Source organism: Sitodiplosis mosellana, unplaced genomic scaffold (genome assembly GCF_009176505.1).
Source record: "Sitodiplosis mosellana isolate CC-2019 unplaced genomic scaffold, AAFC_SMos_1.0 Smas_scaffold_1, whole genome shotgun sequence".
In the NCBI taxonomy this organism is placed as follows: domain Eukaryota; kingdom Metazoa; phylum Arthropoda; class Insecta; order Diptera; family Cecidomyiidae; genus Sitodiplosis; species Sitodiplosis mosellana.
The window spans coordinates 23,425,996-23,441,068 of record NW_022595244.1 but is presented as its reverse complement, the minus strand read 5'-3'; the positions used below and the strand labels follow the sequence as shown (position 1 = coordinate 23,441,068).

Below are 15,073 nucleotides of genomic sequence, written 5' to 3'. Positions count from 1 at the left end.
GCAACTCACGAATCGCCAAAGCAAGTGAAATGCTGAATCCACGAGTATGCCGACAAGTCCGTTGCTTCATTGAGCACCAATCACCAATATTGATGTTCACGATCATCAAATTGTTCATACTAAATTTTATCCACTTTAGGCACTCATAACTGCTCATAACCACTCATAAAAATAAAATTCTTGATTATTAGAATCACATATCAAGTTTACGTGCTAACTAAAAATCAAATCGGGAAAATTAAAAGTAAATTCGGCAATTCGACGAATTACCGAACGTTTTTTGTGTTTGTGGCAAAATATCGAACTATCAACAATGCGACAGTTCGTTTCTGTTTACATTTTTCGTATACTCCAAATTGGTCTTTCTGCATTTGTTCGATTGGACATTTTGATAAATTCAGATAATTTATCATGTGAATTGCATCAATGGCAGTGTTGAATTCCTGTGAAAATGGAATCCGATGTGAGTGAATTTCGACAACATTGTTGATAGTTCGATATTTTGCCGAAAACACAAAAAACGTTTATTTTTAATTTTCCCGATTTGATTTTTAGTTAGCATGTAAACTTGATATGTGATTCTAATAATCAAGAATTTTATTTTTATGAGTGGTTATGAGCAGTTATGAGTGCCTAAAGTGGATAAAATTTAGTATGAACAATTTGATGATCGTGAACATCAATATTGGTGATTGGTGTGTTTTAGTTTCTCACCACTGCGGGAGTACTCGGCGCTGTCAAGCAACTTTTTTCATGTCGCGCCTATGGTTGGGCGATTGTTTTGAATGAATAATGTGTTCTTTGTATTTTCAACAGACAAATCGCAAACCATCCATCATTCACATGGGAGCCGTTGATATGCCGGCGAATTCTCCGATCCCAATCAAGAAACATGTTCGTTGTCCTTTGCGGTAGATGTTTCACCCCGTTCGACATAGCAACACAAAGTGATCGAATGAAAGTATGCGAATGGTGCCTGCCATATAACAATGACTGGCCACCAAATTTGCAATTACCAACGAAAATCGTGTCGAAGAAGAGTCACCGCACGCTGATAGCTGATCGACAACGAATGCGTGAAGCAGTGGAACAGGATCCAAATCAAGCTGAACATTTTAAGTCTAAGGTGATTTCATACCAGAAAAAACTGGCAACAAAGCGCAGCAATCTATGAGGACGCGGACCCTGCCGAGCAAGAGGATGCAGCGGAGTCACATGATCGTCGCATTTTGAAGACTTGTTGGCATCGAGACATCACTGCTGCGAAGCTGATCTTATACAAAGGTAAGGTCATTGTGATTGAATTGGAATTGGATTCGGAATTAAAATTTAGAATGAAAGTGAATGAAAGTGAGAAAATATAGTACTAATAACTTATTTTTGTGTTTTTTTTTCTTTGCAGGCCACTGTCACCTTTTCGGAATTCAGCTGCTTTTCATTTTTACAATTGAACGAATCAGATAGAATAAGAAATAAGAAATGTCAATTAGAATAGAATTTTTTCAATTAACATTTTTGTAATAGCATATTACATACTGCTGGAGTCGACTTTGTGACCCAGAACTTGAAATGAGTCAGAAGAGCGTATATACTATATATGTGTTGATCGTTCCATGTCTAGTGGACTTTACGTGCTATATGCGTAATTTCCCATACACTCATTGAGAGATTGAGCACAGGGGGTTGATATCATTAAATAGGTGTCTGTGTAATGTAAAGAGGAAACTTCCTGCACTGTTTGATGACAATAACACATACACAGCAATTGATAGTCAGACTTTACAACAGTTTTTTGCTTCGGGAAGTGTGAATAGCAATCGATGTGTTGTGTTAATTCCATCAATGTACGCAGAATTTGGTGCTCTTTATATTAAAAATAGGCACTTTTCATTTGACTGATATCAAAAACACCCTAGTGGACACGTTAAACGGTCACGATAGCGAATCGAATGGGAGAGAGAGAAAAGACACGAAACAAATAAACAAAGGAAAAAATGATGTCAACCGTCAAATCATAAAATGAATGAGGCGCGATCGTAGCGCGATCAAAATAAAAAATCAATAAATTCGTCTGTGCGACAAATAAATCGGTTATTTATGAGATACGGGAAACTATGTGACGGATACTAAATACTGGCGCTGTTTGAAATCGAGCGTTCGATGTCATTAGAACGATTCACCTCTAAACCCGAAGAATGTTTTTTTATTCATTCCTTCATTGTCACCGCGGCATTTTTTAGAACGTTAGTGTTGTTGTAGTTCCGCCTCAATAAGAAATTTCACACAAAAGATCAAATATATACGGTAAATTACATCATGAAATTGCCATCTTAGTGAACTTGTTTGCTTTGGCGCTTCGGTTTTGCCCGACATCTCCAATACTTACCGACGATTAACCAAAAAACTGCACCGCTGAAATATCACCAATAAATAAAATGCAAAACACAATCAAAGATTATTGTCGAATTAGAAAGGAAATTGATTAATTTTATTAATTTCATCATGTTTTTCATTGAATTTTAAATACAATACGAATAATAATAATAGATAATATAATAATAATGTTTTGTAAGATGAATGGATAATTTTTTCTTCTTTGTTGTTGTTGTTGTTTTTTCCTCTTTAAATACAATAAATGTTTTGACATATGTTTAAGATACAATAAAATTGCCGATTACACAATTAAACAGTTCGAAATTACATTTTAGTGACCAATAATAAAGATGATACGAATCCTACGAAATTTTATTATTCTCATTTTAGAAGTGTAAATATCCTTACAAAAAAAACTTTTTTTTTGATTAATATTGCTTAATTGACACGATAATTTATTTGCAACAGGGTTTCGTTTATTTATTTATTTCCTTTAAATTTTAATTTTACATTTGTTTCGTTTCGAATCGAAAATAAAAAAAAAGATTTGCTTTAAAAGCTACAATTGAAGACCCTTACAATTTTCATTAAAAAAAAACTTTGAACGAGGCCGGGGTTTTCAGCCACATGATTCACAAAAATCCCATTCATTTCAGTTTCTCCTATCTACAAATCCACTAACAAAAAAAGTATATTGCGAACATAATGTTAATGAACTTAATCGCGTTAAGATATATATGTTACACCCAGCATTTTGGGCGGAGACTTGTTTGATATGATTAATTGATATTATTATTTAATGATCGCAATAAATGTGAAGAAAAACGAGAGAAAAAAACCACATATATTCAAGATAATTCTTACTTTGCTTAGACTTATATGCATTTGCACACAGAACTCATACAGACAAACCACTCTTCGATCTAATCGATATCATTTATCGAGAGGGGAGAAACGATATGCTAAATTACCACAATTACTGATAACGAAAATTAAACGAAACAACTTACAGGAAACTGAGCTGATTCTCGTCAGCAATAACAGCTTACTTGTTCTGCGTGTGTTTGTTCATTTTTTTGGTATACATTAACAATGTCTTCGATCGAATTATTTTTTGGGGCAATAATGTTTTTTTTTTCTTCGAAAAGCTATCAAGATGATATAATTTCTATCCTAATTCAATGACTAATCTACAGTATTTTGTTTTTGGATGAGCGCTTTTCATTGAGAAAGGGATCAATGTCAATTTTTGTAAAGGCATTGAAAACTAAAGTCATCATCGTTCACTGATTTTTTTTTCGTTTTGTTCTCTTCAGTTCATCATCATATTCTAGTTTTAAAAATAGCTCGCGTTTTTAGGCGCTGATTTATTATTGTACTGTGTTTGGATTATTTTTGCGTTTGGGTATATTTTTGTTTTTGGACGCACTGTTCATAAATAAATCAGTTCAAGTTGAACGGATGTGCTTAACGCCCTGGCATTTGCCGATTAGTCTGTTTGTTTTCTATCAGCTCTGGCTTGTACTTGAAGTTTGGCCGTTCTTATCGCACACAAAAATGTGATTCAAGTACAAAAGGAAATTCAAATTATGGATTGCGCCACTCATTTTTTCTTCTTCGAGCATTTCGACAAACCGACACATTATTCATTATCGTTTCGCCTTTAAAATGTTCACTGATAGCAGTTCTTTTTTCTGTGATTCCTTTTCTCAGAACTCAACGAGAGCAATGATTCGCAACTTTTTTTTTTCCACTTATTTATGTAATTACAATTATCTTCATTATTTTACTTGCTTAACTTATGATTTTCATTTTTCTTACTCATTATTGATTCTTATGTTCGGGTTTGTCTTAAAATGTTATAGAAAATATTACGTGCTTCATTTTTTTCAATTTTTTTTTTTTGATTATTTTTATATTGTAAATTGTATAATATGCGAATAAAAAAATGAAATCGCTTTGAGCACAGTGCATCGAAATGATGTCTGTGTTATCCATCCACTCGCAAATAAGTGTTTCTATTTTTTCGGTTGTATTGGCACTTGACATTTTTCATTTGTTCCATTTTCATTTCTCTTGTAAATATAAGGCACTTGTATCAAATATGTATTCAGTATCAGAATTTGTAATCGATCGAATGTTCTCCGTCTTTCGGATCGTCATTTGAAAGAAAAAAACTCCAACATTTCCCAATGGAAATTTATCTTTCGCTCTACTTTGCGAGTTCAACTCAATGTAGCGTATTAACAATTTCAGTCCATTGTTTTTCTTGTTGTTGTTGATGTGACTAAAACAGAGAGCTTAACTGCCGTTTTTCCGACGAAAGAAAAAAAAACAGAAATCATAGTGAACTCAAAAAGACGACAGATCTAGCGAAATACACGACGAAATCATCGAAAACCGCTTAAAAAGCCATAACAATAAGTCTTTTTTAAAACCGAGAAAAAAAATCAAGTCTAAACGCTCACTTGTTGACAATCAATTTTATGTTGTTCGAAAAAACGGCCGAAACACACAAAAAAAATCAGCACAAAGAACTGAGCAAATGAATTGAGCGTGCTATTAAGGTGTGTTTATTGCAGTTTACATATTTGTTGTATTTTTTTAGCATCATTAAATATTTCCAAAGCATCATAGCAGCGAGAGAGGCTTTAAGACGATTCTGTAAACCATTTCGAAAACAATTGTCGTTGATTTTGGCTGTTGTTTTTTTCTCTTCTTTCGAGCAAAAGCCATTGAGAGCTTAAATCTGGGAAATTCCCGCATCACTAATGCCATTTCACCGTAAAAACAACATGTGCAGCATATTTCATGTACAATTTATTTATGCTTTGGAACAAGTGATTGTGTCGTAAAACTGCTTTGTTTGTGTGTGCGTTCGGTCGGTCGGTAAAGAAGAAATACGAATGCAAAGTGCAAAGGAGAAAAAAGAGAAGACACCAAACGGAGGATTTTCAAACCGAGTGATACAAAAATAGCCTCATTTGCAAATGCGCAGAAAATTGGTAACGCACTGGAATTATTTCATGTTAGCCGCCGACACTGCCGTCGATGTGTCATAAAGAAAAAGAACGAATGGTCGGCACGTGTAATGAAAGTCATTGGGAGCACGATTTTACCATTAAAGAAAAAAACAATGTCGGCGAAGGTGTCAAAAAATGGCAACAATTCAGAGACTTTTGATTGAAATGCCAGGCCAAGAGAGAAAGCATGTAATTAACTTGTTTCGTTATGAAACAAATCGTATGCATTTCCACACCCATCCTCTTCTCTCTCACACACACACATCGATTGTAAGCATGGTTCACATGACATTTTCGGCGGTGGTGATAAAATAAGATTAATTGATATGCAATTAAAAGCTATACATTGTCATGCGGTTGTTGTGTTTCAATGCACAGGAAACACATTAAATATTCAATGCTCAATTTCATTTTGGAATTTTTTTCCCTCTTCGACATATTCAAAATTCAAATCGAAAAAACAATATATTTCTTCAACAAGCCACCGATGCCGATTAATTTATTCTCAAACGTGTAATAAAAATTATTATTAATTGATCGTTCAACATCAATTTAATACGTCATTAAAATAATACGACGAATATCGAAATTCAGTAGTCGGAATTTTTTTTTGTTTCGTTCTGTTCCTGTTGGACAGCGCGATGGATGCGTGATTGAATTTTTAAATTATTAATGTGTTAAAAATTACGCGCACCCACCAAACACCAACCGCGACCGCGTACATTTTAATGTGACGATTTAAATTGGACGTTGGTTTTATGTGTGTGTTTCTTTTTTGCTGGGCGGCTTAAATGCCAAAGAGGCTTAGCGGTGAGTGTAAGCACGGCGGCTGGAGAATGGGAAATGAAATCACTATTATGGTGGCATATGTGAGAAAATGATTAGTATAATTGAAAAATGTTCAAATGAACACACACACACATAAGTACACAAGTCTCGAACCGAAGAAAAAAACAAATCCAGTATTTTTTTGATGAATATCAAACCGACAACACCTTGGTCGTCTAATTGTCTATCAAAGACGAAACGATTTTAAAGTCAGGAACGTAGAAATGAACGAATGTAATACGCACAGAAGCAATTATCATTGTGGCGAACTGTAATTATGTCGCGCGCACAACCAAACTTCAGCATTTACACAGTGTTCGGGGTGCTCGTCGTCAAAATCATTTATTTTTCTGTGACGTCTCTCTCGCGCTCCCTACCTTCTCTCTCTCTCTCTTAGCTATTTTGACGCTCGAAATGAATGGAATTATTAATAATTGATGGTTCGCGCCTAATGAGCGTGCGAGAATTATTTTCAAAAGATACACATTTTTCTCCTCTATCTCGACCTATTCTCGTCCATTGGTTTTTTTTTTTGGTTTCGGTCGTCTTCTTTCTCAATTGATTCTCGGTGTTTTTATGACTTTTTAATTTTCTCGGAAACGGAAATCAACGATGAAATCACGTTTTCCCGCTTGTGTTGTCAATCCACAATATTCATGTGATTTTTAAGGCAATTAAAACGGAAGAAAATTATGGGGTTATCGTATGAAAATTGGGTGATTGTTTATTGGAAAAGCAGTCAGTGAAGCGCTCTAATTTAACCTTTTTTTGTCTTCATTTTTCTTGTTCTTAGAAATCCTTTTAAAAATTTATCGTTTATTTTTTTTTATCACAAATAAGAAATTTCGTATTTTTTATGGCCAAAAAATGTGAAAATATAAAAGAAAATGCTTCATTCTCATTTACACATGCAGAGAAGATGAACAAAAAATCGTTTTCGAAAACAAAACGATCAACTAGATTTGAGCTTACAAACTACGTGTTTTTTAAAAAAATGTGTATAACTTGATTGAATTTACCGCACGATGAGGTCTCGTTGTGAGCGATCAAACTGCTGGCTGGCTTCATCGTCTTCGTGTGACCATTTCTCGAGAATTTGCCGACGGGGTATAATGTATTTGGTTGGCGGTGTTGTTGATACAGTTGTTTCGGTATTTGTGGTTTCGGTGCTGCTGCTGGATATTGGTGATGCCGTAAAATCATCGGAGAACGATGCTACCGTCGGTGCGGGCGATGCCAGTTTTGTTTGACAATTTGAATCACTGCAATTGCAGTCGCTGAATGTTGACGAGGCGCTATCATAACCAGATACTGGCGAACCATGATTTGACCAGTACGATGAATGTGTTTGCGGTTGAGTGTTTACGATTGGTGACTGAAATGGCGTTATCGTTGTGGGGCTACTGTTTCCATACAGTGAATTACTCCAAATGATCGGGTCACGTTGTTGTGTTTGTTCATCCGATTTTGAGCACTTTTTTCCGTCATTTTCGTCGTCGTCTTCGTCATCGCTCGACATCAAATACGGTTTGAATAGCTTGACAACTTTGGCGGGTGTTGGACTAGATGCGGATTTTTCATGTAATTTACTTTGTTCGCCATTAACACTGATCCCTTCGTCGATGTCATCGTCCACTTTACGTTTGCGTGTACATCTCAAATCCCATGGTTTGTGTTCAGCCGTGCTGCTGCCATCGGAATGTGGAATTTCGAGTGCTTTGTACGCTGCTTTGACCGGAGGTGATGGCAACGAGAAGCGTGGTTTATACGACCGACTCGATTCGATGAGTGTTTGACGGCCGGGCACGGTTAGATCGATCGGTGATTGTGGTCGTTCGGGTAATTCATCGACGACATTTGGTATGGTTTCGATTTCAGTGATGATTTCCGTTTTTGGTACAATACGTTCGGGCATCATGGCTGTGGGCACAGCAATCGGTGGCAAATACGATGGATACAATTCGTACGCATTGTGATGGTCGTAGAAGCCGTTTTGGTGTGGCAAATGGAATGGATTTTCAAAAGCCGACGGCATTACTCTTGAAGCAAATGTTGCCACTTGCAATGCATCATGATGCGGTGTACCTAAATAGTGTCTAATTGATGGGATCATACCGATTGGTGGTGGTGGTGGCACGGAATCGTAGAGCATCGGATTAATTTCATGGAAGGCAGCAGCGACGGCGGCTGCCGACCGTGGATGATGATAAGTGGCCGGGTAATGGGTTGGGTGGAATGCGGCTTTAGCGGCATCGATCATTGGAATTCCGTTCGGTGCATGCGATGCATTCGCTTGTGGGGACGGCAACAAATACGACGGTGAAACGATGCGCAATGGTTGTCGCTGAGATGCATAGGAAACGGTCGATTCATTTGATGAATGCGGCATCGGGCGAGCAACAAACGACGGCGCTAACGCTGGTGAAGTGGATGTACTTGAAACGGGAAAACTGGTATTTGTGGTCGGTGCTGCTGCATTCGTTGCGCACTTGTATTCGCCATAGCATTCGCTGTAGTTGCCTGTTGTCTTTGTCTTTGTCATTGTGTGTTCAGCGTTGCCGCTATTACTGTTACTGTTGTTATGAATTCGTGCATTTGCAGCGACGCTATGTCTAGGTATATCCAAGGACATTGCGTTGATTTCATTTGCATTGTGTTTTTGCTGGTGGTGGTGTTGCTGCTGCTGTTGCTGTTGCTGGTGATGGCTGTTGAAATGGAAGTTGGTTGTGGGGCTGCCAGACATAGTTGATTGATTTAGTATTGATTTATTTGTGGCTGATGCATTTTCATGGATTAAACGCTTCGCGCTGACATTGTCAACACCGGATAATGATAAATTATTCACCGTCGTCCGGCCATTTAGCACAGCGCCTCCTCCATTCATTGCTGCTACCGCTGCTGTCTGCATGGCGCTCATTTTGTTCGCATTACTGTGGCTGCTGGTATTGTTGTTGTTCTGATTATTTTGCAAATCGCTGTTGTTATTATTATTAACGCTCGATCGCAAATTCGTTTCATTTTGCAGCCACTTTTGGATTTGACGCCGATGAATGCCATATTTGCGAGCGGTGGCCCGTTGATTTCCCTTGCAATCGGCGTCCATGCGATATGAATCGAGTACGGTGAGCTTAAATTGAGCAGAAAATATGCGGCGGGAGCCCATTTTTGTTGTGGTTATCGGATGCTGCGGTTGCTTTTGTGGTGTGTGATTATGTTGTGCTGACGATGCCATGGTTGCAATGTTTGCGACAGTTACTAGTGGCGTTTTAATTAAATTATTACAGTTTGTTGACATCGTTTGTGTGTTGCTGGTTCTTTTTTCGTATTTCGATCTGGTCAATGTCTGTTTCGTCTAGCTGCGGACTTCTATCGTATTTTTCTATTTTTTCGTCGTCGTCGTTCAAATTGAAATAAATTGTTGTGTTTATTCACTGGACGATTTTTATCACATTACAGTTTTAATCATCTGTCGGCGCTTTATTATTTTTCAACACTTTTTTCTCTCTCTCTATCCCGCACTTTCAATGGAGTTAGTGTTTTATCTATCTAATATAATGTAGATTTAATCGCTTTCATTTAGTTTTAAATGTTTTCCATGTGTATTTAATTAAAGGCAAATATGTCCACTCTGTTTATAGTGTTTTGATTAAAGCGAGTGTGTGTATGTTTCTGTTTCGTTCAAATGGCGATTATCGTATACGTGAGCAATTCTAAGTGGCGTATTATGGAATAAATCACGTACAGCACTTTCGTTGTGTTATATATATCATTCTTTTCATAAGTTGACAACGCCGTGGTGCCGAATTCGTGTAAACAAATACCGATTTTTTTTATTGTTGCTGTTGTTGTCGTTGATTTCACACTAGAAAAGTCAACTTTATTTTAACTGGTTTGTGTGTCGCGCGAGCGTATGGTGCTTTTTTTTTTGTTACTGCTTGCGAAAAAAATGTTTTACTTGGAATCGACCGCACATTCTATTTTAGCATCGAACGGCAGTTGAGTGTTTTTTTCATCATTCTTTGCGATTGTTGCTTGGACCTGCTTGTACACTTTGTAGTCAACACACTCATTGATCAGATTGGCGCACAGTGAACAACACGCAGCAGGCGTTTAGCAGAAATTATTTCACAAAAAAAGTCAATGACGACAATTTTTCGTCGTATTAAATCGTTTCCAGGTCTTTGCCATTTATTTCGTTTATATATAGGTATTTTTTTTATCGTGTCGCTGTTGTTGTTGTTATTCGTAAATGAAAGAACTCCAATTTAATCAGTTGCACAATGTTTACAGAAAGAAAAAAAAGACCGCTGGCGATTTTATGAGGTTCGGAATTTTGTTTGATTTTGAATGGTCTGAATTTTTGTTCGAATTGTCAGCTTCACGCAGCGTGTGTGTCTGCTGTCTCTCGTTTGTGAATGAAAACTTTACTTTTGGTTCACACACAAACACATTGACTGGATTATTCTCATTTTTTGCTTCACCAATCATTTACTATTTTCGTTTCTGCACTTTGTATTTGCACAGAAAATGTTCGAATCCAACGTACAAATTATTCATCAAAGTTCGTATATTTAAAAAAAACGGCAAAGCACTTCTTTTTAAATGATTATTTTATTTCTATAAAAAAAATAAAGTTTGTATTTATTTTTATCCCCTTTAGTATTTAATTTAAACTTGATAATTTTGATTTGAAGGCAAACTTTACGCTTGATTTATTTTCGTCGAACAAAGGCGTGAAAGAAAAAAACGAACGAAAAATTACTTTGAAAAAATTGCGAAATGATATTAGCTACTTGAACTTGTTAAAACTCAAACTGAAATGTTTCAACAGAAGAAAAATCGTCTAAATTTCACGACGAGACTGATGAGCGGTGTTGCTGTGTATCGGATCTCATTCTAAATTATGACTAAACTGTGTTATAATCGTTTCGCTTAAGTTTGGTTCGGCGGCGGCGTTTCTACACTTCATACACACACAAACACGCACGAACACAACATGCATACACAAGTCATTCGTCGTCATCGCGCGTCCGATCCGGTCCACCCAGTCGATGTATTGGTGCAAGTAGAAGCCAGAGAGACCCGGGGCCGCTTCGTTTACGGCAAACACAGACTCTTAGGCATTGTATATGCGGGAGCGGTGTGTCGCACATATATATATGTATGAACACGCTTACTTTTTTTCACACATAGCTATGCATTCGGCTATATATCTATACATGTACCGAGCATACGGCTATGGAAGTATGATGAAGACAAAGAGTGTCGAGCAATATAATATGTGAATGGGCGCACCGTACTGTGTGAATGCAACTCACAGACACTTCACAATTTTTTTTCTCAGTGCTTTAGCTGCTGTAAAACACACTCACACTTGTTATTCCAACGAACGAACAAACGGATCATTTTTCTCTCTCGTTACTTTTTCATTCGTCTTTTTTTCGGTTAGGTGTCACTTTTTTTCCCTCTCTCTTGCTCGGTCTTGCACACAGCATGCATAGGCACACACAACATTCCGATTCTTGTTTTTTTCCATCGTGCATTCCGCTTCAATATTTATATGCAAGGGCATATACACATACTGTGTTCTTGATAAAGCACCTCGTTGCAATCGCGCGGGTTCGCTCACTCACTCACTCACTCACAGCTCAAAATCAAGCGATTTTCCATTTGAATTTGAAATTGTTCGTTCAGGCGCTGCATCGTCGTGTATCGCATTGAAACCGAAGTCTGCCTGCCTGCCTGCGAACGCAGTTGGACCTAACCGAGAGTCGACGCTGATTTTTGTGTGAGTGCATAGCAAATTCAGAATGTGGCGATCGAATGTCTCGCAATATCCACTTCACTTCGTTGAAGTGCTCGCTTTTTTCCTCTCTCACTCTTCCTCGATTTTTTTTCCATTTCATTCGTTTTTCGACCGAGGTTCATGTGTATTTAATCACTGTTTCCTTCGGCTGTAGCAAGCACTTTATGCTTCGTTTTTCTCTTCTTTTTCTCTCGTTCTCTCTTGTTGAAATCGCACACAATTGCATCTCACTGTTTGAATGTGTATGCATGAAGGGACATCCAATGAGTTCGGTGCTTGTCTGCGTTTGGATGCATTGGCATTTTTTTCTACTCATCGCACAACAGCATACGTGATACGAACGAGACAGACACCAAGTCACCACCGCCAAATGGAATTAAATGAAAATAATTCTCAACTGGTCTCTTCGAATCATATGTATACAGTAAACGCCGCTTAACGCTTTTTTGTTGTTGTTGTTGTTCACGCTCAACCAGCGACACATACTACGTACAGGAATAAAAAAAGAGAGAGAAACAAATAAATCTGTGCGCTGTACTGTCGAATCTCTGTGTGTGTTTTTTTCTTCAATATGTTTGGTCATTGTTGTTACTTATAATGCCTTTTCAGCGACAGATAAACATTAATTCAACGAAGAAAGAAACAACACTGCGTTTTTATATTCAACCGAATGATCGATTTCGGACGCCATTAATCTTTATTCCTATCTCATTCGTGCACACTCACATCACATGAATTTCCTGTCTCGCTCATCTCACGTACGCACACATTGCTCCTGATATGTGTATGCATCGAATGTTGTCGTTTGGAGGTTCAGTTTTTTTTCTCTTCTTCTGCTTCTTCTCTTTGCGTCTTCTGTATAGTATTCAATCCGTTGGGTATTCGTAGAACTCGTGGTGTAATTGAAAATGCGTGTTTTCAGACAATGCGTCTTGATCTCAGTTCTTTTATCATTTTATTGCTAACATTTGTCTTGAGATTTTTGTCTTTTCTTCATCAGAGACACCGAGGGAGAGAGGAAGGGATAATCAAAACCGAGATGGAAGAGCTTCAATCAATGGATCTGAAATGATGGTTTTTTTCAACACTTCTAGAGAAAAATGGGGAATGAATTCAACATCGAAATTGATACGTTATTCTTATACATTTGATATGCAGTATATTTGCATTTTTCGGAATCGAAAATTGCCATTCAAATAAGCGTAACGCTTTTCTTTGTGTGTTTGGTGATTTCAGAACTGAGCAATGTCCGTCCGTTTTATTCAGATGCTAGTTTGTACTAGTCAGCGTGGTCGGTATATTCAATGGAAATTTCAGCGTCGTGTTGAGCATCACGATTCAATTAACTGAGTCAAAAAAAAATTGTGTGTTTCCATCTCTTTCTCTCTCTTTCGCTGTGTTTAGGTGTCCGAGCCCAACCAAACGAGCACTCTCGTTCGTTTGTGGTTGTGTGTGCTTCTTCAGCACAATGCCCGCGAAAATATCAGAACACTAAAGATGCTGTGCGCTGCTGTCGAACGATCAATTGACGCAAAAAATTTGCGTTTGAAACGGAAATTCACGTGCGCGCAACTTTATTCCGAATCACGTTCTCTCGTCGCAAATGCCTAAATTCACTTCAATTAAAGCATGTATAAACTCTACATGGAACGCATTTTAGTGGCTCTATCGGCAGCTTAGCTAATCTTTCCAAATATATACATACTGAAAACGATTATGTTAATACAATGTAAGTGGGCTGCCGTCATTGTGCACGGTTCTCGTCTTCTGTTTGCTTGCACAAAATCGTGTGAAGCGTGTATGTGTGTGATGTACATATTATTTTTTTATCTCAACTCAGCCTAATCGTAATAGGCCTACGTGTACTCTCTTGTCTCCCTCTGCCGTTTTCATTCCCGAATCGATTTTGATTTTTATTTATTTGTTGGCCGTTTCGTTTGTGCGTTCGTTCGTTTGGTTCGCTTTAGTCGAGCAGATAAACGACTTTTGTGTGTTTCCAACGAATCTGTAGAACGAGATCAGGCAACGCCTACAGAAATACAGTAGAAGCGACAACAACAAGTTTTTTCCATCGCCAAGCATCACAGATTGATTGCTTCTCTCACTCTTTCGCTGTGTTTCGCATTCGTTTCTGTTTATCGAATGAATCCTCTCTTTGATGCGCCTCGTTCCTTTTCGTCTCGTTCACTCTTTCGATTTCGTTGTTGTTGTTGGGTTTTTTGTGTTATTATTTTCGCTCTTTTCGACGATATAAGCATCATCAAGCTAAACGAGATGAGGAAAAAAAATAGGTTTCGTGGAAAAGGAGAAGAAGATGATGATAAAAAAATCGATGTTCACACAAAATTTGTTCATTTCGAATCGTTGTGCGCATCGAAGAATGATCCGTTGAAAGAAGAGCCAACGAAAATATTTCATGAACATCCGTTTTCAAGCACATCGTGCTCGAGAGCAATTCAGCGAAAAGAAAGAGATGAAGATTCATCGTTATTTCTATTCTTTATGTGCTTCGTTTTCGTTCAAACGATGCATTTTACATGTAAACCAATAAATAAACCAAACGAGTTTTTCTTTTCATCGTTTAGGTGCGCTTGGTACTTCAGCATCTGTGAATGTTTCAGATCAAACGATTTTGAACAACTCAAATGATAGCCACTCTGACGACGACAACGCTGCCACCGCCACCATGGTATATATATAAATATTACACGAAAATGAGCGACAAACACGTCGAAATGTATGAAAAATGAAATAATATACAAATTTACATTGGAAAATTCCTGAAGCTTTCATACTGGCCAATAGAAAATGTTTCTAAAATAGTTTATACATCCTATGCAATTGTATATTTTTCGTATAATTTTGTACATTATCATGCGACAAGTATGGCGCTTTAGCAAAAAAAAATATATTGCATAAGTAAACGTGGGGAGCGAAAAAAAAACGTATTGAAAAGAAGTTAGTCGAGTATTCGTTCCATCTAACAAGTATCATCGTTATATTTAACATACGCAAAGCGCACACAAGCCCATCAGTCTTTTTT

The 15,073-nt window shown here is 37.4% G+C and overlaps 1 protein-coding gene across 2 annotated transcripts; it reads right to left on the bottom strand.

The window, feature by feature from the left end:
* Positions 1-6,917: 6,917 nt before the first annotated feature.
* LOC129580466 (uncharacterized) lies at positions 6,918-11,726 on the bottom strand. 2 transcript variants are annotated; one of them, XM_055470910.1, is made up of 2 exons: positions 10,930-11,726; positions 6,918-10,841 (listed from the first exon to the last, which is right to left on the bottom strand). In XM_055470910.1, exon 2 carries the CDS (start codon positions 9,517-9,519, stop codon positions 7,240-7,242), a length of 2,280 nt encoding a protein of 759 aa, XP_055326885.1. In that variant the 5' UTR covers positions 9,520-10,841; positions 10,930-11,726; the 3' UTR covers positions 6,918-7,239. The 2 variants fall into 2 exon arrangements, with proteins under 2 accessions (XP_055326885.1, XP_055326886.1); XM_055470911.1 differs by having other exon boundaries at positions 10,987-11,726.
* Positions 11,727-15,073: the final 3,347 nt, after the last annotated feature.

Excerpts from the sequence above, each read along its gene's own strand:
- LOC129580466 (XM_055470910.1), bottom strand. The coding sequence starts at position 9,519 with ATGTCAACAAACTGTAATAATTTAATTAAAACGCCACTAGTAACTGTC.